The sequence below is a fragment of the Semicossyphus pulcher genome, unplaced genomic scaffold (genome assembly GCF_022749685.1).
Source record: "Semicossyphus pulcher isolate SPU_LCO1_2020_fin unplaced genomic scaffold, fSemPul1.0.p SCAF_14, whole genome shotgun sequence".
Lineage (NCBI taxonomy): Eukaryota > Metazoa > Chordata > Actinopteri > Labriformes > Labridae > Semicossyphus > Semicossyphus pulcher.
Genome location: NW_027211648.1, coordinates 6,588,702 through 6,616,591, shown reverse-complemented (window position 1 = coordinate 6,616,591; position 27,890 = coordinate 6,588,702). Strand labels below are relative to the sequence as shown.

At 41.4% G+C, this 27,890-nt stretch overlaps 1 protein-coding gene across 3 annotated transcripts; it reads right to left on the bottom strand.

The window, feature by feature from the left end:
- Nucleotides 1–1,992: 1,992 nt before the first annotated feature.
- esr2b (estrogen receptor 2b) lies at nucleotides 1,993–19,923 on the bottom strand. Of its 3 annotated transcripts, none has more exons than XM_069662501.1 (9): nucleotides 19,532–19,923; nucleotides 17,458–17,675; nucleotides 17,242–17,358; nucleotides 15,883–16,242; nucleotides 13,147–13,285; nucleotides 8,326–8,459; nucleotides 4,011–4,194; nucleotides 3,356–3,691; nucleotides 1,993–2,425 (listed from the first exon to the last, which is right to left on the bottom strand). In XM_069662501.1, exons 1-9 carry the CDS (start codon nucleotides 19,921–19,923, stop codon nucleotides 2,305–2,307), a joined length of 2,001 nt encoding a protein of 666 aa, XP_069518602.1. In that variant the 3' UTR covers nucleotides 1,993–2,304. The 3 variants fall into 3 exon arrangements, with proteins under 3 accessions (XP_069518602.1, XP_069518603.1, XP_069518604.1); XM_069662502.1 differs by having other exon boundaries at nucleotides 17,458–17,654; XM_069662503.1 differs by having other exon boundaries at nucleotides 1,993–2,429; nucleotides 3,441–3,691; nucleotides 17,458–17,654.
- Nucleotides 19,924–27,890: the final 7,967 nt, after the last annotated feature.

Sequence of the window (27,890 nt, the reverse complement as noted above, 5' to 3'; positions counted from 1 at the left end):
CTTTCAGCATCAGATTTGGATGTGTGTTTGTGCATGCATATACAAGCCACAGACATCAAGAAAGAAAGGACAGTGAACATGTATCAGACTATTAGCAGTGGTGGGATAATCTGGCACTAAGGTTGGTTTTACACAGCGGGAAAAGTGGCACAGCTCATCCAAAAAGGAGCTAAATCTTTTTCTGTTTCAGTTTGTTTGAGGTTAAAAAAAAGTAAACTCAGACATTACTAAATGCCTGATCTCTCTTGGAGAGAACAGTGGTTTGATTAATGACAACATAACAAAACCAAAAATAAAAAGTCCAAAGAAGTTGCTTAAAGCATGTAAGATAAATTGTTTAAGGACTAACAGCCAACAGTCCTGCAGCCTGTAAAGCCAAGAACAGCAAAACAAGCGATTTCTGGACGGCTCTTATTCAGCGATTTCTTCATGAGTTATCCGTTCGAGGAAGTGCATAAATTACAGCACTAAAATCACTGATGTCACACTGTTAGTTGAGAAATGCAGATATCATTTTTCCTTTGTTTCTTCTGACGCTTTATTCCAACTACTTGGAAATTTAAAATCTGTTAGTTTGCGATATTCACTTGATGTTAAATATGAGTTAGTGAATAACTTCTGCAGATGACGTCATCTTAAATGAGCATTAACTGCTCTACTATAATTACTTATTATATTAAATGAACTAAACTTACTTAGTATAGAACTCATTGTGCTGAGTAAGTACTTAGATAAAATACATTTTGCAGGTTAGCGTGTTTAGCTTTATACCATGCTAGCATGAGCTCAGCTTTATGTACTTCAAGTATGGTACAGCTAAAGTTAGCAATAATTCAGTTATTAATATTACAACTGGCATGTATTTAAATGTATACTAAAAAGTTTGCAGCAAGTTAAACGGGATGTTCTGTTGACAGTGCAAAGCGATTAATTCAGTAGCTAGGCTATCACACTACTAACATGCTAATTTAGGTATATTAACATGCATACAATTTCATTCAATTGCTTATTAAAGCATGTTAGCATCTTCAAATGTGTGCAGTTAGCGTGGTAACATTTGGTATGTTAGCTTATGGCTTGAAGTGCAGCAAAGAAAAAAATACATTCAGTCATTACTTCAGAGATGATTGTCCCTTCATCAAAATGTAATGAGGACATTACTGGCCTCATTAAGAAGTTCAAAGTTATCTTCACTGCTGAAATGGTAACAGCATGTAAGCTAACATGTAGCTAAAACTCTGGCTTAATGACGTTAGCATGTTCACATGCTAATCTTTGCATTTACAGATTAAAATAAAAGTATGCTAACATTACTATCAAAGTCTATCTGTCAAATCTATTTGGTTTTAAAAAGTGCCATGCTATTTGCGGATACATCAAGCATACACTGATCTTTGCTGCTAGCAAGTAATTTAATTCTGTAAGACATGCTAACGTTCAGGATGTAAAGTTTGGTATGTTAGCTTGCAAGGGTTCATTGTAAAAGTATGGCTTGCATAGCAAAGTTAGCAGGTCAGGATGGACAGGCCTAAAAGTGCCAAGGAATGATTTCATTATATTTACAGTTAACAAGTTGTCAAATGTTGATGATAAATTAACATTAAAAGAGATTAGACTGTCCATTTAAGAGCTATCAAGTTCTCTTCAGTTCTCTGGGGAAAAGTGCAAACTGGGAATAGATCTGTGCCACAAAAAATCGTATCGTGTAAATCCAGCCATAGTTCAACCAGACGAACAGAAAAGAAAGCCTAACAGTCATTTGTTAAAAGGCCACAAACTGCTGCTTCTTGACACGAGAGTAGAAAAAAATCCATTATGAACAGGCACTGATAAAAACACCAAAGTACACAGTAGAAGTGAAGGAAAAAAAACAGCACAGTGTTATAGAAAACACTGCCCTTTTTTAAGCTATATGACTGTTAAGCCTTACGGGAATGGGCGTTTACTGTGGTGACCACATGCACCTCTCTGTAAGTCACTGCGGATGGCTTGTTCTGGACGTTACACCAAGGTGAAAAAGAGATACAAATACTGTATATCAAAAGAGAGCTCAAACTGACTGGCAGAGGTTCAGCGATGTTCTCCTGAACACCGACTGTAGTGCACATTCACAAGAAATATTAACGCGCGCAAAATATACATTCGATCCAAAACATTTTTTTAAAGACTAAAAACATCTAAACGAGAGAAAGAAAACTTTACCTTACAACGGCACTTTTTTTTTTAAAATCCTCTTTTTGTTTTCTTTTCTCGATCTTTGGGGGGATGGAAAAAAACCATGGAGGTTCAGTTTCAGTTTGTCTCTCACAGTCCTGTCGCCTCCAAAGCAGTATCCATTACAGCTCGATCAGGGATGTAGTGCATTGGCTCCACTGATGGACCAGCATCTCCTGTATCCATTGACCACTGCTGCGCATGGACGTAACTGTGAGGAAAGATTAACAGTTGTTCAGTGATGTTTATTGTGTAAAGCTCAGAAACTACTTTTCTTCCTTTTTCTTCATGTGTTTTCTTTATTTTTATCCATTGTAAGTCTTTCCTCCTTTCCTCTACTTTCTTTCTTCTTCCCTTTGTTTTTGTCTTGTTTATACCTTCCTACCTTACTTTTTTCTCTGGTTCCTTTTGTTCTTTCCTTCTTAAACACTAATGTCCCAATTCCTTTCCTTCTTTTCTCACTTCTTTACTTCTTTCCCATCTTCCTTCTTTTTTTCCCCTTTTGTCCTTCCTTTTTTTCTCCACTGTTTACTTTTTTCTTGTCTTTCTTGCGTTCGTTTCTTTTCTCCCATACCTGCAATTCCTTCCTTCATTCAATTTTCTCTTTCTTCCTTCTTTCCTATTTAGTCCATGAGCCAGAACCCCAGAATTTGACCATGTATCGCTGGATCTGCATGCAGAATATGCCCTATTCCAGCGTCAGAGGTCAAAGGTCAAATTCTATTGTCCTCAGTGTCATGAAAATGTAACTGGTAGGTAGAATATAATCTAAGCTTTACAGGGACTTCATGATATTCTGTGTAGGTTATCCTCTTTTATACTGGCACTATGTGAACAAATTGTAATGATGAAGGGATGAAAAAAGGAGTGATAGCACACACAATGCTATCATACATTTTCCAACTCTAGGGACATAGACCTTTGAAAAAATCACTATGACGAATTAATACTAATATCCTTATTTCCTTTACTCATTCTTTCATTCATCCCTTCTTTTTGTAAGTCTCCTTGACTGCTCTGAAAGAATGAAAGGTCGTAATAAGTAGCTCACAGTGAAACTAAACTCTGCTCCATTTTATGGTGATACTTATTGTGCACCTTTCATACTTAATCAAGTAAAACGACCGCTCCAGAAACTTACTCATTTCTGTCCATGTGAGCGCCCATCTGACTCTGAAATGTAGGCGGGGACGGGACGGGCAGAGCCTGCAGCTGTCCGTCCAGGATGTGGGCTTCGGCAGGCCCGTGAGCAGGCACGGCGTTGTGGTCGGCAGTGGTCTGGTCCGAGCCCGGCTGCAGGTGAGACGGATGTTGGGGGTATTGGTGCATGTCAGAGTAAGTGTCGGAGCCCGGCGAGGACGACGACTGACTGCTGCTGCTGCTGGATGTGTTGGCGTCCAGCATCTCCAGGAGGAGGTCGTACACCAGCACCACATTCTTCCTCTTCATGGTTGACAGGTGGTCCATGCCTTTGTTACTGTACAGACAGGGACAGGTAACGATTACAGAAGCTAAATCTCACTGATCTTTTCAGATTTATGGTGTTTCAAGCTTTTAGTTTTACATGAGTTGTAGAGTAGTAGATAGTGGAGTAAACATATTATATCAAAATGTCACGATTAACTGAAACAAAAACAATGTTTTCATTGCTTCTTTAAAAGTCTATCAAACATCTTTAGCTGGAAGATTTATCCACTACTGGCGAGCGTGTAAATGCCTGGCAGGACGTGTTTTTTCCGTTCTCGTCTCTGGATTCTGCCGACGTTTCACAATCTTAATGCCGTCTCTGGCTGTACCTGACGTGGCGGATGTGGGAGAGCAGCATGGTGAGGTGTCCGAGGCGCTGGGTCTGCTGCTGGGTCGACAAGCCCAGTTTGGAAATGGCCCAGACAAGAGCATCGATCACAGAGTCCAGCAGGCGCAACAGCTTGTTCCTGCTCTCCAGCTCCTCTGCGGTCTGAGGGGAGCTCGTACACAGATCTGGAACACACAGTAAAGCCAGGCTTAAACAGGGAGGAATATCAGACGTAGGGTAATAATCTGCCAATATACAGATGCTCTTTTAGATTTAAGTCGAACTTGAATGTAATAACTATCATATACAGCTTGTAAGTATTTCTTTTAAGATGTGAAAGTGCTGGTAGGGTTTGACAAAAGAGCTTTTCTTACAGAGTTTACAGTATTACAGTTTGAAAAGGTAACTTTCTTCATCCTCTTGGGAACATGAATGCCTTCAGTAAAGTGCAACAACCAACAACTGTCAGCTTAGATAATGAGGTGCATCATTCTTTGGCAACACTGACATATTTCCTGGAGGTGTGGTCAGGGGGTCAAAAAAAAAAAAAAAAAAAAAGGATATATCATCTGGAGACTACGGAAGCCCGAAGCGGACATGCGTTCATACATTTAATTTACTCGAGATAACAACAGTCAAGATCTCGAGAAAACAACCGGAAATTATTCGTTACTCAAGACGTTTATTGTTACGGTTCAAGTACAATCGTGTGAAATTCATATGCTGGGAGGCTCCAATTAAAAGGGTTAATATTAGATATAAGGGACATATAAAATATATTAACAAAAAACAGAAAGAGTAATAAAACAAAATAAAAAATAAGGATCTTTGAGAAATATGTAAATTTTTCTACATTGTAGGCAAAATATACACATTTAAAGCAGAGGCAGAAACATACATTAATAACTTGAACTAACTTTAACAAGCTTAGCTCTGTGCAAGTTGCCCTCCTCCTCCAGCATGGTTGCATGTCCGCTTAGGGCTTCCATAGGAGACCATGAAACTACTGCTAAAACCCATAGTTTCTGAGATACCTTGACCCACGGACTAAGTTCTTTGTCAGAGACTTATTGGCCTGATTTGGGGTCTCTGGTAGAGGTCGGCAAATTAATTAGCAATCATCTTCTTGGAATCATAATATTAAAGCAAAAATCTTGAGGCAATATGACCAACAACTACTGAGATATCCTGTATCTCAACCCAAGTATTGGAAAATCTTTTTGTCTCACTTGCAGCAGAGAAAAAGTAAAAAAAGTTAAGTTAGCTACGCTGCTACTAGCTATTAGCTGTGTTTCTTTGAAAAACACGAAATATTTTGGTCCCAAAGCAAAAATGTGTTAACTGACGGCTACCTCCATTAACTAAAGAAGGTAGCTGTGTAAAGGTAAAAGCTCTGACAGTACCCATATACTTTATTTGTACTTGCCAGCACTTTCTGTGAATGATGTAGCTAACAAGCTGTGCAAACACAGGAAGACAGAAGAATATCTCTGGTATCCCAACCCAACCCATGTTTCAATCCAAGTTGCCAAGTCAGTTCAAAGCCATGTGCTGTGTTTCTTCAATCTAACTGTAAAAAACATTGAAACATCTGGCCACGCCATTATGATGGGAGGTCCAGATTTAACCCTAGAGGGCAGTAGAGAGGGGAAGCTGTACATCAAACTGTCCGCGTCCAACAAGAACTTGGACAGAGGGACAGACTGAGCCCCGACATTCCCTCTGTGCAATTCATAAATCCTCAGATTCCACCCTGTTCTCTTTGACATTTCAGGCTCCATTTCACAATTTGTTCTTTTGCTGCAGAGGAGCAGAGTCAACAGAAAGAACAGAGTCTGGCAGCTGACCCTGTGTGTGTGTGTGTGTGTGTGTGTCTGTATATTAGGGAGGAACTTTGTTAAACTGTGCAAGGACACGCAGAGAGGTCGATCACCTCGATGAGACCTGTGCGGCGGCTGCCGGTGGTGATGGGTGACGGGCGACTGGGAGAGGACACTGTGACCGCTGGGAACACATGAAAGGCTAAAAACAAAGGCAGCTCAGTCCATCTTTACAGGTCATTTCATCAAAGCCAATCCTAGCTGGTGGGAAGATTACTTTTAATGGAATCACATCCAAAACCAGTGTAGTGTAACCCTGGAGTACTGTACTCTTAAAGGTCATCCACTTTGTTGTAAAACAGCTTTTATAGTGTGATTCCCGACGCATGACTCAAACTAACTTTAAATCAATGACATTGTAGAAAACTTGAAAGCACCGATTGTACATGTTCGCTGATGCTGCCAAACCTTTAAAATTGTTATTTATTGGTACAATCATGCATTTTGATGTATTTAAACAGACAAAAAACCTTGGGAATATTTTGGTTTTGTATTAATTTATAAATTTTTTAAAGGCCACTCAGATTTCAGACTGCTTAAAGGTGATTTGTAGGGAAGCGTAAAATTACTGTGCTTTTCTTTTCTTTTTTTTTTAGGCTGTTAACCCGAGATAACAAATTCATTATATGCTTGTCTCGAGATAGCGACATAAAGAAACCCAACATCACAAGAAAAACTTAAGGTTGTTTCCTCTTATTACTTTTATCAGTGATCAGGAGTGCAAGCAAAACGTCAGATCAAGGACTAACTATTTATCATGACAGTGATCAGTGAAGACTAAAATTAGAATGCACCAGGCACTCATTTTAAAGTTCTCCATAATTATCCAATGTTCTTGAAAATACAAAAGTAATTTTCTTTTGATAAATTATGAAAAATCCCCCAAAATCTGCAAGAAAAAAGAAAAAATCTGTTTTTTCTCCCAAAGATTAACGGTAACTCTTTATATTAAGGTCCTTGTAATAAGCGTTAGCTAAGAGGTAATGAGACCCTTATAAGTCCTTATAAGATGCTTATTAATATTAGATATATGTTAATAAGACTAACATAGTCATGTTCAATAAGGCACTGTTCGCGCTTTAGATCGAGTAGCTGCAAGAAAGCATAATTAACTGTTAATAAGCGCATAGTTAATTGCTAATTACTGCATAACAAAGTGTGTATTTATCCAAATAAAGGCTTAACAATGGCATAATAGAGAAATGAGTTTGTAATGCTATTATAAACAATAATAAGAATTTATAAGGCTTTTATTAACGCTCTTAAGCTGTCTATAAATTGTTTACAAGTTTCTTATAAGTGCTTATAAATGTCTTATGATCTAACAATAAACATGTTTATAATACTATTATTAACATTTCTATAGTTTTATTTACATATATTAAATGTTAATACGCATCTTATAAGGACTTATAAGGGTCTTATTACCTATTAACTAACGCTTACAAGGACCTTAATATAAAGCGTTACCAATTAACCTCTTATCATAAAAGAACTGGCTTTGTAATCTAAAGACAACAAAATAATTAACTCTTTGTCTCGAGACAAAGGCATAAAAAAAAAACTGCAAGCATGGCCATTCTTGGCTTCCGTAGGTCAGTGCTTGTTTCACTCTAAAACTGTTGCAGTTCAGCTGCTAGTTATTGTTATTCTTGTAACACCTTCTAACGATGGAAAATCAGAGTCCTTTAATAGCAGGTGTTTGTACTGAGAAACAATGTGTCCAGGATATGCGGGCACCAGTATTTCCCTGTGAATGGACTGTGTGTCTTTTCAGCCAAACAAGACCAACAGCTGTCATGTCAGCGCAGTTTCAGGAGAATCCCTCCCAAACAAATATCTGTAGCTGATGAACTCAGCAGGTCTACATCAGGACCTTCAGAATGGGATATCAAAAAATGTGTAACGTTTTGTAACAAAATGTCAATTCGACCAAATTTGAAAAGTCATTTTGTTCTCCCTCTCCTCAGAGCTCTGGAGTTATGAGTGAAAATATGTTTTATGAATACTTTGAAGAGTTTGGCCAAACTTTGCACCAAGTTTGAAAGAAGTAAGTTTAATCATGTTTTCTAGGTATCTTCAAAGTGCAACAAATAAATAAATACAAGGTGAAACTGGCACAAAACTATTATTTAGATCTGACTTTCTAAGAAAAACACATTATGCAAGTAATTATGTAGTTTAAACTGTTATTTGCCCTGGTCACATTTGTTCTACCATGTGGGTCAAATATGCAACAGGTGTCATTGACCCACTTAGTTCCAGATTATGGTTTCACTAACAACAAAGCAGACGGACAAACTTATCTAGGTTATGCAAGTGCAGAAAACACACTCTGATGTACTAATATCACAGGATCAGACAGGATTTGTTGCAAACTAACCCCTCAGTCTCAGAGGGAAGAGACTGAGCTTTGTCTGCGTCATTGAAACTCACTGGAGTTAAGGAGGATCATGGCCTTCAGACACACGTACTCCTCCCTCTGAAGCTTCAGCTCACGGAACCGAGAGGTGGCGGCCAGCAGCATGTCGAAGATCTCCATGATGCCCTCCACACACTGTCCCTCCTCCCTGCAGAGACGACACGGAGAGAGAGCGGGTGAGACTGGGGAAATCAGACAAGAGAAGGTCAAAGAGAGGGGGCATGAAGAGTAGAAGAGAGAAGTAGAAGAGCGATGCAAAGCAAAAAGAAAGAAAAACAGGGAAAAGGACGGACAGGATGAGGAGAAAAGGGAGAAGAACGATTTACAAAACACAAAGAGGGAATATGTTTTTTTTGCTCATGCCAATAAAGCTTATTTGAATTCAAGAAAAAAAAGCATGAACAAGAAAACGGATCAAGGACAAGAAGATGGAAAAAGGTAGAACATCAAAGTGGGAACAGGGGATAGGATAGAGACACAAAGGAACCATGAAGTCAAAGACATTAAGTGGAAAGAAAAGAGATCATGTCCACGCTACTTGTCCTTGTCCCTTCAATAGTCTTACCTACTGACCCCTTGGATTTTCTAAAATTTCACTTCAAACTTACAGCATTTTATGCAGGTGAACTGTAGCTCTCTGAAAGAGGTAAGCAACGGGCTTGATGTATTAAGCACAGTGGCATTCAATCTGGAAGGACACTCGCAGACGTTTAGTCCTGCTGTTGAGACAGCTAGGCACTGTAACTTTCATGTCAAATGTTTTTTGAATCCTTTATGTCATCTAGTTTCATTTAGTTCATTACTTTCTAAATCTGACCTGCAGACATCCAACATTTATACGACAATTATACATATTCTACCTCCAAAATTGCTGTTATTACATACAAAGTTCATAAATGCTGTGCAATAATCTACACTGTGCAATACTGCAATACTTTTTATGGTTGTAATCGTGCTACACACCATGTGTGTCCTTAAAATGGCTGAACAATGTTCTGAGTAGGAAAATAATCCCATGCAGATCTATTGACAAGGACAAATGTGTACATAGTGTGTGTAGTTTTATTACTATTATTTTTGTTGCTGTTATTATTTATATTGTCAGATTTGTTTCTACCTTTTGCTGTTTGCTATTGCCACCTGTACTTTTTGTCTAATTTTATTACTCGAGTACTTTTTTAATTTGCCTTTCTCTTGAGCTGTGGCGGATCAATAAGAGCTCACCTTATCTCATCTTAGACAATCAATCAATCGACTCTATGACTGCAAATGTACGAAACTTTTACATATCATTTTGGCTCAAAAATTGTTATTATTTTCAGATCATTTTTAGACTCTTCTGTCTTTATTAGATGGGACAGCTGAAGACAGACAGGAAGTGTGGGGAGGAGAGAGAGTGGGGGATGACATGCACCAAATGGCCGGCAGCCCGGGAGCCGAGCCTGCGGTCAGTGCGACAAGGGCTACGGCCTCTGTACATGGGCCGCCTGCTCTACCAACTGAGCTGAGCCGGCGCCCCATAAAAACTATTTTAATACATTTCAGTAGTGATGGGTTCATAGTGTTTTGTAAATGCAAACTGCAGTATATCGTTCTTTAAAGAGGCCTGCCAGGCAATTTGAAAGGTCGCCTTTCTCAGCTACTTCCTGCTTGATAACACACAATGTACATGTTACAGCTGCAGCTTCTTCCCGTACAGCAATGTCATTAACCTGAGTGAACACAACAACAGTACTGAAGAAAGACTTTTCCTTTTAGGTGATATCTACAACTTCCTGCTTGGCAGGTGTGTTATCATACACCTGATAACAACGCAGCTTATTAGCCGGCACAGAGAGCAGACTGACTGGGAAAATAAAGCTGTGTGTTTTGCTAATAAAGTCATTTTGGTAAACAGTGTATAAAAGATGACACACTGTGCGTGTTACCACTGTGATGATCATTTATGCAGTGAATTAGAGAGTGTAGATGAACCATCCTTTATTAGACTCCACACATCTGCTCCCAAAACAATATGAAGTGTTGATTAGTTACCAAAACATGCATCATGGCCCCGTTATCTCCACCTCCAACAACACTGATTATGGTGTTGAGGCAGCAATAGTTAACAGCTTCCAACACGGTAATTCCCACTTGAAGAACAGTTTGATTTTGAATCATTAATAAAAACTAGATTTAAAAACAGATGAATGTGACAGAGAGAATAAAATGAGCTCCACAGGAGGCAGAATCAGAGCCAACTAGACTAAATGAGAAAGTGACTCTGTGACTCTCTTGTCGGGTGAATTGATGGATTTGCATCCAGGATGTTTTCCTGAGCTGTCCAAGGAGAAAGGGCTGCCACAGGCTAACAGGGACCACTGCACAGAGCAAAATAAGGCAGTGTTATGAAAACACATCAAGGTTAACCTAAGCCTATAGTGATAGTTTCCGTGGAAGTGGGAGAAGAAAGGTCAAACACTGAACTCAACCCACCCTATGAGAAAGACTCCAGCTGTTTCTTTTTATATCGCTTTCATAGAAATTTGCTTTTTTAATTCCACATTTTATTTTTGTCATAAAGTCCCACAATAAGATAAAAATAACCAACATTGTATCCAAGGCCTAAAGCAATTGTTAACCTTGAGGCTCGCTCATTCCAGCATTTAAAACTGCACAAAATAAAGGGTACAAACAGGATATTTCAATTAAACTAACACAGTGAGTAGAAAGGCTCAGAGAGAGAGTCAAAGTCAAATTTCACACGTCTTTTACACTCAAGTTAATCTTTGGTGAAATTTCAGCCATTGACCAATTGGAAGCTGTCTTGAGAGTGCTCACCGTTGAGGGAAAACAGAGTTAGAAGCCCCTCATACACTGCCACGGAGGCAGAATCGTGGGGCGAAGTCGTTCTGACTCTGAGCCGGCATCGGACGTCGTAACAGAGGTCTAATGGGTGGAGCCGGCAGGGCGGAACAGCGCAGTGTGTGTCTATGTGAAGCACGTGCTGTTTGTTTACGCCTCGCGCTCGTTTGGCTTCTGCCAGGCTGGAAGGCAAATTAAAAACACGCATTAGCCGGTGTTGCATGGTTCAAAGTAAAATGTCATAATGGCAGAGCTTCATTATGGCGCTGAGGCGGAATCGCAATGTAAAAAGGGCTGCAGAGTGCAAAGTGGAGGAGGGGAATGCTCTATAGTAACTTATACCCCTTTCCCTCCTAAATTTAGCATGTTGACGCAGGTTTTTCAGACCCGGGAAGACCTGCTTATACAGATTGTCTCCGTTCCCATTGCCAGTGAAGTATACTCCTGTCTGTCTCTTTTCTGCTGCGTTCACCGCCCGACGTCACAAACGCGCCTGAAACAGGGTTTGTAAACAGTGAAGATGTTACGGTGGTTAGGTCTTTATTACTCATTCAGTCTGTGTATCAAACTCGGCGCGACAAATTTGGAACGATGTTTGAGCACTGGACGGAGACGGGCATAAATCATAGCCGAGATAACAAGGAGTCGCAGAAGTTTCCGACGAAGCATAGCATCACGCCGGAAAGAGGGGCGGAGCTTAGCGTGTCGACCCAGGTTCTGTGTTCCCATCAATGCTGATCGGAGACAAGGCGATAATTACCCGGGTCTACTGCGGAGTCATTTTGTTAGTGGGTTTTTTGACCAGTGGGAAAGCGGCTCAAACTAGCATGCTTGTTGACTGACAGTAAGCAAGAAGGGAAAGTAGGTGCCCAAATACCAAATGAGCATCAGAAAGCAATGTAATTGAGCTAGCATGTCCCTGGCTAAAAAGCATGAAAGGTGTTAGCTGACAAGCTATAGAGGTTCACTTGTAGTTCCTATGTCTACAAGTCTCTAGCTTCACTTATTTTTGGGAGGAAATGCGGATACATTTTTTTGAGCTGCTTTCTCGGGCTGTTGGTGCAGAGAAAAGACCACATTTATTTGGGTTTACTTCCTGGGAAACATGAACATCCATAAGAACTGTCCTGGATATCAAGTAAATAATTTAAGTACAAAGCCATTTTAATTAAAACATACATAAAATATGTATAATAATATATGCAAAAGATGCTACTTTCTGAAAATGTTACCACAAGAAAAAAACATCTGTGTTTGTATAAATTTAATCTGGTCATAGCGATGCATAGCTTTCTGAGAGCAGCCACAACTGTCATCATTCCACTACACTTTAGACACTAAAAGGATCACATGTTGCTTTCAATGTTTCATTAATTACTGACACATTGAAGGAAGAAGTGTACTCTGGTTCATAAGGAAATGCACACTGCTGGTAAAGTGGTAGCCTAATTACAGAGTGTTTACCATGAACACAAAGGGTGAACTGAAGTGCAAGAAAGAGCCAGCCGTTGTCTGGCCAAAGTTGAAGGTCAGCGTGGAAGGGAACAGCGAGCGATAAAAGATTTTTGGCAAGAAAATGAACCGGCAGCCCAGAGGAATCAGAGATAAATCTGTAGCAAATGCGGCTGATATCTTTACTGTTCCAAGGTCTGATTGAACTCCCCGTTTATTGTGTGATGTCAGCTCGTCAGCAGAGTGCAACAATGTGGGAAGATAACACTGTAACCACCATCGGTGTTGTGGCAAACATGAGGCAGCTGCACACGAGACTCACATTCAGGAAGTGCAGAAAATCAAGAACCATAAAAGTGAGTAAATAGAAACCCAGGCTTTTATTTGACTGACTATTATTAGATGAAGCAGTTTATTTCTGATTCACGGATAAAAGAGATACTTGGATCTAGAAGACTTTCTGTCTCACAAAAACTTCACCCAGTGATATCAAACCTGCATTGTACTGGTGATGACAGAAGTAACCAAAGCCTGCTCACCTGTTGAGTTTGAAGTCTGGAGAGAAGATAAGTTTTCCAGGATGATCCACCGACCTCCACATCAGGCCCAACATGAGAATCTCCAACCAGCAGCACTTCAGGATATGGATCTGATCACCTAGACTCAGCTCGACAAAGCCTGCAGAGACACCAAGCACAGGAGAAAAGGCTAACATTAGTGGGCAGGTCCTCCTCAACGACAACAAATGTTACCTAAACTTATCGTCACCATAAAATCAGTTAAAGGACAAGTTTGAAAGGTGTAATTCAAGTACTACAACAAAATAAGCATAGGTGCTTTAAATATCCACATAATTACCGTAAAATATGGTGTACAAGACGCTCTTACAATACATTTTTTTCATCTAAAAAGTGGGCTGCTTCCTTACCGGTGCGACCAATATATGTTACGGTATTTTATCCAGACGATGCCGCTATCCAGTTTTTAAGTGGTGACTCCGCAGCTCCGATTTGCTGCAAAAAACTAACTTTACTTTTGCTAACGCTTCGTAACGGACACGCACCGTCATGGTCGCCATTGCAGCCGCCACCCTCACAACAATCAACAGCCATTTTTACACTGCAGTTCCGCCCCAGTGCCGTAACGAAGCTCCGTCCTCATGCCCCCTTTGTCATTCTACATTGGACCACGCAACATCAACGTAAAGCCGCCCCAGTGTGTTTTTTCCAGCGTCGCGGAAGCAAAACGTGCGCGAGGTGTAAACAAACAATGTGTGCTTCATACACACACACACACACACACACACACACACACACACACAGCGCTGTTCCGCCCTGCCGGCTCTGCAGTTTACACAGACGCCGTTTCGCCCTTGTTACGCCTCTGACTTCGCCCAACTATTCCGCCACCAAAGGTCTACATAGAACACGTAACAGAGGCGTTATAATCCTGCCTTAAACTGACTGTAAAAAGGGCTAACGTAACCGTAGGCTACCAGCTACCGCACCAGTAGCTAGCAGGATTGCAAACGCGACATGTTGAAAACAGAGGATAGACTGTAATTTCCTTGTGCTTTAATGTGTTTTAAATGAAAATAAATTCAACCAAATTCACATAAAACAGGCTAACAGAACATTATTCACACACACAATGCTGCAGTGAAACACACGCACGCAGACATGTTTTTAGCTAGCTTAGCAAAAAAACTATGACTGCTAGCTTCTATCAAACAAGTAATATACCTTAAAACGACTGCTTAATCGTCTTGTGTTTAACTTAAGCAGGAAAATAGATGATAAAAGTGATATCATAGATGATAAAAGCTTAAGGAGCTTGTACATTCAAGGTATTTACAAAAAAATTACAGCTCGCTCAGAGGCTGAATACAGTTTCTTAGATGTCATGCCTTTATCTAAAAGTTTTAACACTTTCCCAACTCCGAAAAGAACCCAGCTGATCCTTGATTCATTCGGTTAGCTTAATAGCTAACAAGTAAATAACAAACATGTTAATAGCTAGAAGGCATATTTTTCTTCTTTTGAATAAAGTTGGTAGTTTCTCCTTTTTTCCAGTCCATGATAGCATGTTAAGCGCATTACTGAGAGCTGGGATACTTTTCCCTTAAGCTACATGCTAGGCTAAACATATCTGATCTTGTACTAAAGGCACAAAGATCTAACGCATATAAATCTTCTCATTTGATTGTCTGTAACAAAAAGTGTTGCTGCTGAGACTACACCTAGTAAATAAGGGTTTTAAAAAGGAGCCTTTTCACTATTATTAGTTTTAGACAGATACAGAAAAGCCCCTCTTTTAAAAAGCACGACTAGACGAGCTAGCAATGACATTAATCTGACAGTAACTGTAGTTTGCTCGACAGCGCCTTGCTCACCTGTCTGCGCTGTCTTAGGTCTTTGATAAAGCAGTGAATGAACACTAATTTTCACTTCTGTCAGAGTATAGAAAAAAAAAATTCTGGGGAATGGTCCTTATTCAAAAAACTGGAAGTCTTTGTGATCCCCTCACATCAACACCTCTCCTGGGGAGTTACCTGCTGAGCTGAACACTGGCTAAGAGAAGAAGTGGAGAGGACATGGAAGGAGAGAAAAGGAGAGGGGGGAGCGAAACAGGATCAAGAAAAAAGAAATCACTAATTGAAGAAATGAAAAAAGTGTGCGACATGAACGATGGGTGGAAGATGTGTTTACTGTAGCCTCTGGTTTGTTTTTACCTTTATAACCCTCAGTCTTGTTTCCTTGTTTTGAGAAAGCCTGACGTCGACGATGTTGATAAAGCCGAGCTGCTTCCATTGACCTACACTCATTTAACAGTGATGACAAGGCCCTAATGTTTACCTTGATCTTAACCTTGAAATGGCTCTTTTATCCTGCAAGGCCCAAGTTGTATTCAACATATTTGGACTGTAATTACAGTTTCAAAGTCAAGTCCACATCTCTACTGAGACTAAATAAGGAACATGACCAAAGTTATGTAAAATAAAATCTATCTATTAAGAAAGACGGCAGGAAGAGCGTTTTAGATTGCAGATTGATTTAAAAATGTCCCATTAGTATGGAGGTAAAGAGAGGCCAAATGCTTATGCAGGGAAAAATATTTTTAAAGCTTTAAGTTCCAAAAAACACGTTACAAATCAAACATGCTTGTCCCTAATTTGTCTCCATGTTTGAGGACCTTCACATAGACGTTTCTGCATCAAATCTAACAAAACAGCAGGCGACGTAAATTGAACTTGAACTTGACAGTTTTGATCTTACCAGGGATCTTTTTAGCCCAGCTGATCATGAGGACCAGTTCCTTGTCTGCCAGGTTGGTTAGGGACATCATCATGCTGGCCTCTGTGAAGGGCTTCTTCAGGTCCTCCATGAGGTAGATCTCCGGAGGCTCTGCCTCCATGATGCGGGAGATGAACTCCTCAGGGCTCATAACCGAGTGGTGTACGTGGTTGGCCTGAGGGACGGTGGTGATCGGGGCGAGAGGACCCTCTAGGTGGAGATGTCGCTGGGCCCGAGAACTCAGCCCCACCCTGACCAAACCTCTGCCTGTGGGATCCCGAGGCTGGAGTCCGCCACGGCGGTGTCGGGCTCCTCTGTAGCTGCAACGTTCACGCCTTACACCTGGTGTATGAAGACAGCAAGAGAAATAGACTGTCTGTCACATTACCTGAGATGTGCCTTTGTACTATATGTAAATGGTGTGGACCACAGAATAATGTCTACTAGCAGCTATTAGTAGCAGGTCTATGCACCTGAGAAGGTCTTCTGGTAGCTAGTTTGGATGCCTTAAGTAGAGCAAAGGCATTCAATTACTTAACAGCAATCAGGGTCAGCACCTTATTGTTACAAATAGTGGGAACAAAGTTTCCTGGAAATCCCTGCAGGTAAAATTGCTGCATGCTTTTAAGGTGATGGTGCCACTATCCAGAATCAGCTAAGCTAATCTACAAGGAACAAAATAATTATTTCTAATATACAGAATGAACCCAAACCCTCCACGAATCCATCAGCAGTGTTTTCAATGGGTATATGGGCAATCTGCAGCATAAAACCTAAAATTGGTTTATTCTTAACCGTTACAGTAACAGCTTGTCATTTTGGGGGGAAAAAACCTATGCACTTTCTTACCAAGAGTTTGACGAGAAGATTGATACCTCTCATGCAATGTCTGTCCTTTTAATATAAGGATATAGCAAGGGGGTGGTTAGCTTAGCTTAGCATAAAGACTGGACGCAGGAGGGAACAGGTGGCTTGGTTCTGTAGGAAGGTAGCACACATTATGCAGGATTTTTATTCTTTAAGATATGACATACAAAGAGGATATTGTAAACTTTAGAAAGTTCCAGGCTAGCTGTTACCCCCTGCTTAGCTTTATGCTAAGCTAAAAGTGCTGGAAAAGGGCCTGACTTTCAGTTTGTTTCCCTGGAGAAATGATAGCTTAAATGTCCTACAAAATTGTCCTACATTGGTATCAAGGTGATTCAGATTCTCAGATTCAGATCAGGTCTCAAAGTTCATGTCACAATGATCTTACAGATTACACTGTACAGCTGTTCTCTTTCAGTGCTTGAACTTTTGTGCTGCTATAAGATGACAAAACATCACTAGGCAAGCACTTACCACATTTCATCATGCCCACTTCGTAACATTTACGCAGGCGGCAGGCTTGGCAGCTTTTACGCCGGTTCTTGTCGATAGTGCATTGATTTGTGGCGGGGCAGATGTAGTCATTGTGTCCTAACAGGGAAAGTTCAGACATACAGCAGAATTATTTGGATGGATAAAGAGAGGGGGGTAAAGGTTAAGTAAACATAGACAGAGTCACAGAGTTGATACCTTGGATACTCCTCTTGAAAAAAGCCTTGCAGCCCTCGCAGGACCACACACCGTAGTGGTACCCCGAGGCGTAGTCGTGACACACGGCGCAGAAGTGCATGTCTGCTTTCCCTGCTGCAGATGAACACAAGGAGTTCACGCCTTCCCCTCCTTCCTCTGATCTCTTCCCCAGCGGCTTGTTACAGGCGATGATGGAGCTGCGGGAAGAACCAAAAACTCTGTGAAAGAGGGACAACTTGACATTTGGAATTTTAGCCCGTCATTCAGCTTTCATTACTCGGAAAATGTCTCCATAGCCGCATTTCTGTCAACTGGAAAATTCATCAATGAAATACAATGGGCATATAAATCTCCAGCATTTATATACTCAGTGCCGCTATGAAAGCCAACTGATGCCACGGATAAGAAACGATGTATTAAGTTTCACAAAAAAGTAGGAGCTGCAGCCGAGAAAGTATTGAGGGCAAATTCATTCATTCAGAATAGATGAATGAATGTCGAATAATGTGAGCTCAGCAGGTTCCCATCCATCCATCATGTATACCACTTATCCTGTTCAGGGTTGTTTGGGGGGCTGGAGCCTATCCCAGGTGTCATAGGGCGAGAGGCGGGGTACACTCATGACCTTTCATGCTCACATTCACACCTATGGGCAATTTTAGAGTCATCAATTAAGCTAACGAGTGTGTCTTTGGACGCATACACGGGGGAGAACATGCAAACTCCATGCAGAAAGGCCCCCTACGTCCGAACCGGGAGCTGATCTAGGAACCTTCAAGCTGTGAAGCGACGGCACATGTGCAGCCCTCAAGCAGGGTCACGACTGTTAAGGTATTCGTCATCACACTGGTGCTGCTGTGCACAGGCTTTCCTATAATCCAGTAATAATACGAGCAATCAAACACATTATCAAATGCAGCAGATTGGGCTCAACGCCATGCAGTAGTTTCTGAATTCTCGTAGCTGGTGTTGTCTAAAGTCATTTAGTCCAATTTGTGGTTTCTGTTATGCATGAAAACTGTATTTAAGTCTATTGTGCATAGCAATATTACACATGTAACTACAACAATTCCACAGTACAGTATAAGTAATGTTGATTGTGCACCACTATAGCAGGACAGAACAATCATGATTTTATATTGCATTTAAAGGGACATATTTTAGCTACGCAATCAATTTTCTATTATTCTCATGAGTTTTTGAATTACGTTGGTAAAGTTTGATTCGTTGAAAAAATTGTTTACATATTTTAATTGAATTACTCTTGAAACCAAAAAGCCGTTTTGACATTCAAAGCTCAGACCTTAGCCAAGATTGGCCGACTGTATTTGTGTGCAATCCCACAACGACTCGACTACAAGCTAGTGCAAGAAGCTAGCGGTGGATGGCGGTGAATGACGATTGGTCGATTTCAGCGAAAGAAAGGTTCTTATGTAGAAACCTGCAGCTGTTCTGTCTAAAAATGTTATTCTGGAAAAACACGGAATTCACTTTCTTTCACTGTGAACAATAAACACCCCAAAATGTGAAACCCATGCAACATATGAGAACATCCATTCAAAAGATGCGACCCCTTTAAACATTTGGAATGAGTAACTAGCTAAGAATCACCTTGCTGCAGTGAAGCACTGGTTAGGTGTGGTTATTGGCAGACTTTAGACTTTTGACCAGGTAAATAAAACACTGCTTTTAAACTTTGGTGATGAGTTGCACATGTACTGTTTTGAATGCATTGTGTCTTTTCTGTTGTCAACTCAACATGAGTTAAGTCTTATTCAGTATGCAGCTTTTTGTCTTTGCTTCTGACCATGGTGATGTAGCTCAGTACTCTTTATCTCAAAGTACCTGCCATGACAACAAATTTGTGAAACTTAGCTGATGTAAAAGGTCTAATTTTGATCAGTAATATATACTCAAGGAAAACGCAAGTCAAAGGTTAAAACACAGGTTTTCAATTTCTAACCAAATTCCCCTTCAAACTCTATCAGCACTTTTGTACGTGTAACATTTATGGCGCTCAAACATCCATTTTTTCATGCATCATTCCGATCCGGGTCATTGTCAGCAAACCTACCTGCTGCCGTTGATGCTGTGGGATTTGGGCTCCAGCCAGGGTGCATGTAAGCTAGGTTCATTGTAGACAAGAGGCTGCGGGCAGCGCAGAGCCAGCGAGGGCATGTTGGGATGGCTGTGGGGGGGCCAGAAGGCTGATGGACTAAGGGGGGCACACAGAGATGAAGGGCTGTCAGTGACGGACGGCCGGGCGTAGCTCAGCACAGACGGGCTGTAGAAGGTCAGAGGTCCATGGCCGTGGTTATACTCATGGCTACTGTCCGTGTACGGGGAAGGGATGTATACGGTGTGGCTGTCCATGCCCCGAGGTGGGCTGTACACTTTGCTGGAGTCCACCTCCTGGAGCTGAAGCAGCGGTAACGGGTCGGCGTCCAGCCCGGGGGAGGAGGCCATGTCAGAGGGGATCTACTGTGTATGTTGACGGTGGTGATGAGTGTGATGACGCAGCGTGTTCCTTTAGCGCATATTCTCGTGCAGACAAGTGCTATGGCAGAAGGGGAGAAGTTGTGTGTCAGGTCAAAGATATTTAATCACACAAACACAGGATGCATCACAAACAAGACACCAGGTACCATTAAACCCTGATATGGTGTTAACTGGTTTAAAGTCACAGTATATTTCACTGTAAGCAGATGCTAACTGAACAATGAAATAACAGGTTAATCAACATGTTAGAATTGCGCGCTTGTTAGCATCTAACAATCAGTGCAGCGTACATGCACAACATACTGCAACCTTATTAAAGTGACACTTTCCAACTTTCACAATTCAAACTCTTCGTCTTCATGTTGCAATGAAGGAAACATTGTTAATATTATGGAGCTATGTGCGTGTGTGTTCTGAAAAGACCAGACATAACAAGGCCATTTCTTGCATTAATTTTGTCACGACTGCATCGTGCTTTCTACCAGTATTGAGCAGCTGTGACTCAGTTCATTACAATGTGAGTTAACAGGGATAATCCCATCGCCAGCAGTGTTTCTATTATTGAAGGACACTCAAGTATCCGCATGTAAACTCGAGATAACAGGATGATTTCTAAGTGAATCACAGTCAAAGGTGCAAAATGAGATCCCGCTGCTGCACGTGCGGACAAGATCTCACCACTTAATGATCAAAAGGAGATTAGAGAAACATCCAAGGTGCGATCCCAGGAACCCCCCCGAGGAGCTCATGAGCTCAACCTGCATTAAACTAAATTAACTAAGTGTAAATTAAAATTCCAGTTTTGTATCTCCTGCCCCTCAAAGTGCTGTGGATAGTTATTAGGTGATGTTTGAAGCGCTGCACGTTGTGGACTGATATCAAACACAAAGCCGTGAGACTCCATAAGTTCAGTTGATGCTACGCAAGAGATTTCCTGATCACTCTGCAAAGCCAGAAAACTAAGGCAAACTGTGAAGTCACACTAAAACAGAAGAATAACCTGAAAACACTTACCAGACAGTCACTACTTTGATTTGGCTGACAAATGTCAGTAGCTGATGATCGCTAACGTTAGCTAACATTAGCCACCAAAAGCTACCAGACCAAGTAAGGCAGTAGCAGCACAGCCTCTGAGTGAATTGAGGGAGTCAAGTGAGGGGGCCACTTTTAGCTGTTAAATTAAACTTTTATTTTGGAAGAGACACAATCTGTAGTCTCTAGATTTCAAAAGGTAAATAGTCGTACTTTTAGGAGCTAATTTTAACAGAAATCTAGCAGAAATAGCTTAAAATTCATGATACCAGCTGCTTTTTCAGAAGATTTTAAAGTGAACTGTTATGCACTCTAAGCTTTTTCTAAAGCGACTGGGGGGGAGAGGAGGTCAACGAGTCCCAGGGTCAATCACATCAACTGTCAATATGTGTCTCACACATGTCAGGTCAGAGTGACCTCAAGCAAAACAATGACACCAATTTAGGGGCTCAATTTTCAGTCATCATTTCTTGACTGAAAACGTTTTAACACGCCAAAAATTCAACCTTTTTCAATTTATATGGTGTTCTTATCAGCGAATTGAGTCAGGTAATCTCCCCGGGCCATGCTCTGTAACTCAGCACACCTCATGTCCACAGTTGTCCATCATGTGTTGATGGAAGACATCAAAGCTTTTGCCGTAAACTCAGGTTTCATGTGTGTAACCATACGCACCGTAATTTTTGGTCTCTGTGAGGCTGAATACTCGATTTTGGGGCCTCCTCTGAAGCTCACAGCTGTGTAGTCTGCATCACGCAAAGCGTTCAATCCCTGAGATTTGTTTCACTGTTACAAATTAGTTTTGAAGACATGCAGTGAGAATCAACTTAGAGATTCTAACAAGGTTTCCAGAGTGTTGTCTGAGTTTTTGCCTACACCGTAGCTTTAGAACTTTTACAATGTGATTAAATGTCAGAGAAAGTCGGCAGAAGAAGTAAGACACCAAACATCGTTGGATTTTCTCAACCAACCGTCAACACCAACTGACAGTGTCTGAAATAATCTTTAAAACCAACAGTCCCAAAGTCATCAATAACTGTGATGTGGATCCACATTAAAACCCGGCTATGCCACCGTAATAGAAGCCAACAAGTCTTTCTGATTAAGCTCCATTTTTTGGACTTTAAAACCTCTTTTTTTGGTCGGGTAAACAGAATTTTCCAGTTAGGATTTGCTGCATCACATGGATTGAATATAAATAAGCCTCGGACTGGCAAAGAAGACGCTTCAGTTATCCAGTGTTGTGGTTCAAACACACACTCACAAATGATTAAAGGGAAGATTACCGCCGTTCAACCAGATTTATATCATCACAATGTGGTTTGGGTTTGCAAACGAACAATGGGTTACGTTCCACAGAGTTGCCTGAACCCGTTGGCCCCTGGCTGACTTTTGCCAGCTCTAGGGACGTTGCTTCAAACCCCAGATGGTAGCTCTTTTATATTTCTGAGGCCCAGTCTCGTGGATGGTCGGCAACATGTGTCACAATGTCTTTTGCATTGCCCCCTGACAAATAAACTAATGCTTATACCAGCCTGCAGAGTGAGGGAGGCCCCACAGCGGTCACTCAGTGCATTCTGGGTAGTGTAGGTTTTCTAACTTTCGTGCAAAAGGCCATCAATGAGCATGCCGGAAGTGTATAGCGGGAGCGCGTTTGTGAGCAGGAGCAGGCACACGCAGCAGAGAGGGCGACATGTGGAGGAGACGAACTGTTGTTGCTGTTGGACTAATTAACAGACTGAAGTGACACGTGTGCGTGAGTCCTTGAGAACTAACCGCCCACACATCATCATATAGCCCATGTTTTTACTGTTACTAAGCCTTTAATAGGAGGTTGCCTCTGTCCGTGTCCAAGTGTTAAATTAGGCCCAGACACACATTAAGAGTTAAGAGTCCTTTAGCCCTCACTAACACATGCCGCAGCCCTTTTTCTGTTATCATGTGGCACTGATTTAAAAAAGATTTGCTTCTTTTTAAAGACGGATCAGTTTTATAGAAAAGGCCGTCTTTCAAGCAGTGAACACAACACAAACAAAGCTCTTCACACCACAGTGATGCAGGGATAGTTGGGCCAACTCACACTCCCTATTATTCTGCTGTCGATAACTGCACAGATACTCTAAATTAAAAGGTTATTACGTCCGTGAAAAAGGAGTTGTAAGAGCTAAACACAACTACATCAAGGTTCCTCAAACAAGCAGCACAGCAGCAGACATACTTGTACTTCCTTGTACATCAGGAAATGACACCAGTGAAGAGAACGCGCTGCTGCACAATCAAAGAAGTAAAACTGATCTTCTTTCTCGCTGATGTTTCACACCTGAACATCCTTTCAGATTTACCAGAGTTAAACACTCATTTTCTCCTTTTATGTCTTCTAATGTTGCAAAAATGTGTCCGTTTCGTGAGCTGAAAGACCGCACAACAAACTGTAACATATCATTTAAAACAACTCACATAGTCCTTCAGACTGTGTGGCTCAACAGTTCGGCTGTTACCCATCGACTATGTAAATACCTGTTTTGTCAGGACGTCTGTGCTGAAGTTTGAGCTTTGGACGGACTGGTGCTCATGGCAGCCTTCCACAGTAAACCACCAGGCAGGCAACAAGGGGTCAAAGGTGTCTTAATGCCACTGTCTTTATTCCACTGATTCATTCACATGTTGCCACTGATCCAGTCGTTCAAGCAGCCGGCCTACGTGGCTGCTACTGTCACACTTTCAAATCAATATATGTGTGTAAAGACAGGAGACAAACCTCTAGCAATTTCAAATACTTAAAAAGCCGACTGTACATTGATTTAAGTGTCTCAACTTCTGATTTCCTCTGTAGTTGATCACATTTCACCATATTTTATCCTTAACAAAAAACGGATGCATCAACAAACTAGGAAGACCTCGACTACACGCACTTAAATAATTTGGCAGACAATACATTACATTAACTATAATCTCTTTTTGGTACTTTTTGGTGAAGCTGTTTTGGTTCGCTTTGACATGGAAGGTCATGACACAGCATTTCTTTAAAGTCGAGCTGAAACGGCATTTCGAGAGTACCTAGCTTCTGTATCGTGACGTATTTCTGAGTGAAACAGGACGTGCAGGCGGGACATATCAGTAGAGGGATTTGATTTGATCGTTGAGAAGTGGGCGTAGACAGACGTTCTCCACAGCGCAGTAGCTAGCTAACTGACCGAGCGTTCTTGGTGCTCTGCGGCTAAATGTTGGAGATTGATTGGTTGAAATTGGTTGGTCCTAGCTTACGTAAGCACGTGTGAAATTTTGTTTTACATGAAGAAAAAATTATCTGATTTTAATATAAGAATACGAAGAAATGGATTTTCTGTATTTTTTTTGGCCTATATTGTCAAATAGATGCACAATATTACCGGGGATGTGATCTTAAAGGATTCAAATTACATTTTTCATTTCACCTCGACTTTAAAGTTGTAATCTAGAAGATCTCTTTGGCGGCACCTATGGTGATAAACGGTATTTGCGGGAGCACACTTCCCAGATATCCAGACAGTGCTGCATGTGTGACGTCCACGGTTGGCTCCGGTTGTAACTCTTGATTTTCCTCTCTGACGGTCGCTTTCCTTTTCAGACTGTTTGCTTCATCTGAGCGTCTAGTTTGTTTTGTTTTCTTTGGATTTTTGAAGTTGTATCTGTAGCCATCCATCTTTTCTTTGTTTGTTCAGCCATAGTAGATTACTGTTTACTCGCAACACTTGCAGAGACCGGAAAAGCAGCTGCTTAGCTCCGCCTACCCTCTCTGGCAGACCAACCACTGCTGGCTGATGGAAAACGCGTCACTAACTGGGCTCCGCTTGTGATTTGTCGCCACAGACACCCAGTCTGTAATACTGCAAATGCAAAGGCTTTCATCAGTGGGCCATAGGCTCAATCACCATTGTGTTACCTCATTCAGCGATAGATAGAGACTTAACAGACATTTATTTACATGAAAATCTTCAAGATTATTACTTTAAATTCATTTTTGGACCCAAAGGCTTCGTCCACATCTTGTTTACAATCGTCTGACATTTTAAAATCTTTAAAAACTAGTTATTAGTTGATCATGAAAAGAAATAGTACATCCTTTTACCTCACCTCGTGTGTCCCAAGAGGTTAAGAGGTCAAAGTCTGACGCTGCAGACAAATGGATGTTATTCACTATTTAGACCAGGGGGGGTTTTTAGTACATGCAATCCAGCATGGAGTAATACTGTTGTAATACGCTGGCGCTTCATTGTGCTTTATGAATGAACACCTACGAAACACAACGAGAAACACCCTGCAGAGTCTAGTCAAAGACAGGAAGTCCATCCAGGACTGAAAACGCACGTTTTTTTTCTTCTCAAAATAATGGGATCTCTTCTGAAGAAAGAACATGTTTTGTAGAGAGAAATGGAGCACAAATGGAGCTCAGATCTGCCACCTTTGGAAGATAGAAGATAGAGCTCCAGAGGGCGCACACCGCTGTAACAAAGCGTGTGTCAGCAGACAGAAACATCCACGAAACAGGACGTGAACGTGAATGAAAGTACAACATGTTTCTCCAGAAAGCATGGTGCAGGCCAATATATTAAAAACCTGTTTATTTCCCGTGTATAAAGAAGCGTGGAGCCCTCCTCGCCTCAGAACAAGGCCCCCAGCCAGCAGCACATACCGCAACACAAAGACCCCCAGCGAAACCATTAGGCAGACTCTATTCCACCATTCTCCCAGCGCCACAAAGACGACAAGGAGCTGCTGGAGGAGGAGAGTTGTGCTGAATTGAAGAGGTGGACAGATTACATGGGAGCGGGAGGAGCTGGAGGGAGCTGGAGGGAGCTGCGTTCTGGCTCACGGAGGAGCCAAACAAGCGAGAGGCTTCAGAGGAACCGACAGGCTGATTAAAATGTCAGGATTTAAGTCGTTTTACCTGTCAGAGCTGCTGCAGCGTCTACCTGCCTGACAGATCTGTCACGTCTACTGTAGCGCTGCACTCTGAGAAATACATCACATCCTTAGCGAGTCACTTCATTTATTTTTTCGTCAAATTTCTTTAAACAAAGTGATGCCATACACTAAATATCAGATATTTTACTTTTTTAAAGCAAGATTTAATTTGAATTCGCGCCGAAAATGTAGAGACTAGGAGGCTCTGTTATGATATTTTTACCGCGAGCCGCCCGCGGTTCTCGGCCCAAATACACGGTGAAAATGAATTGTGATGAGTCCTGTTGATCTCTGACAGCAATACTAACATCTCTTCCTGTAGTAAAAGTCGCAGGCATGGAGAGTAAAGTACGTCAACACTTAGGTAGGTATGCTTTTTCAAAGTAAAAGCCCAATCTGGAATTCTGACTCCCCTCGTTTGAACAGTTTTTGAAGGAACTCGGCTGTTGTTCCAAACATCTTGGAGAACTAACCACAGATCTTCTGTGGATGTCGGCTTCCTCACATCCTTCTGTCTCTTCATGTAATCCCAGACAGACTCAATGATGTTGAGATCAGGGCGCTGTGGGGGCCAAACCATCACTTCCAGGACTTCTTGTTCTTCTTTACGCTGAAGATAGTTCTTAATGACGTTGGCTGTATGTTTGGGGTCATTGTCCTGCTGCAGAATACATTTGGGGCCAATCATACGCCTCCCTGATGGTTTTGTATGACGGATAAGTTTCTGCCTGTATTTCTGAGCATTGAGGACACCATTAATCCTGACCAAATCTCCAACTCCGTTTGTACAAATGCAGCCCCAAACTTGCAGGGAACCTCCATTATTGTACCGCTCTCCAGCCCTTCGGTCAACAAACTGCCTTCTGCTACAGCCGTCCAGAGCACCTGCTGCCATTTTTCTACACCCCAGTTCCTATGTTTTCCTGCATAGTTGAGTCGCTTGGCCTTGTTTCCATGTCGGAGGCTTTTTGGCTGCAACTCTTCCATGAAGACCACTTCGGGCCAGACTTCTCCGGACAGAAGATGGGTGTACTTTGGTCCCACTGGTTTCTGCCAGTTCAGAGCTGATGGCACTGCTGGACATCTTCCGATTTCGAAGGGAAATAAGCTCGATGTGTTTCCTTGATCGACCACCGCGTCTACGATCCTCAATGCTGCCCGTTTCTTTGTGCTTCTTCAAAAGAGCTTGAACAGCACATCTTGAAACCCCGGTCTGCTTTGAAATCTTTGCCTGGGAGAGACCTCGCTGATGCAGTATAACCACCTTGTGTCTTGTTGCTGTGCTCAGTCTTGCCACGGTGTCTGACCTGTGACATGAAACTGTCTTCCACAACCTCACCTTGGTAGCAGAGTTTGGCTGTTCCTCACCCAGTTTTAAGCCTCCTACACAGCTGTTTGTGTATCAGTTAATGACTGTGTTTCAACCTACGTGTGAAATTGATGATTATTAGCTCCTGTTTGGTATAACTGGTTGATCATCTATAATCCTACAAAATCCCTGACTTTGTGCAAGTGTACCTGTAAGAATTGATTCTGGTTTGAGAGCAAACAGTAGTAACACCAAATATTGATTTGATTTAGATTTCTTTTGTTCGCTCATTTATCATTTTGTAAACTGATCAAAATGAACAATTATTTATATTTTTGAAAGCATTCTTAGTTTACAGCATTTTTTCACACCTGCCTAAAACTTCAGCTCAGTACTGTATATATATATATGTTGTAAGACGTACGTGTCGGTCCTAAAGCTACATGAAAGTATAGCGCTGACATATCAAATGATACATTTGCAGACCTGTAAAACCAGTGATGATTAGGGCTGTGACAAAATATCGATACTGCAATATATCGTCGTCCTAACAATTATCGATAGGCTGGCACCAAATATTGATATTTTAATTCACAAATATACGGCGCTCTAAACAGATTTCCCTGTGATTTTGACTCACCGCGTCACC

Coding starts and splice junctions, on each gene's coding strand:
- esr2b (XM_069662501.1), bottom strand. CDS start 19,923: ATGGCCTCCTCCCCCGGGCTGGACGCCGACCCGTTACCGCTGCTTCAG. Junction 17,676..19,531: donor CACAGCATCAACGGCAGCAG/GTAGGTTTGCTG, acceptor CCTCTTTCACAG/AGTTTTTGGTTCTTCCCGCA. Junction 3,692..4,010: donor TCCCACATCCGCCACGTCAG/GTACAGCCAGAG, acceptor CTGTCTGTACAG/TAACAAAGGCATGGACCACC.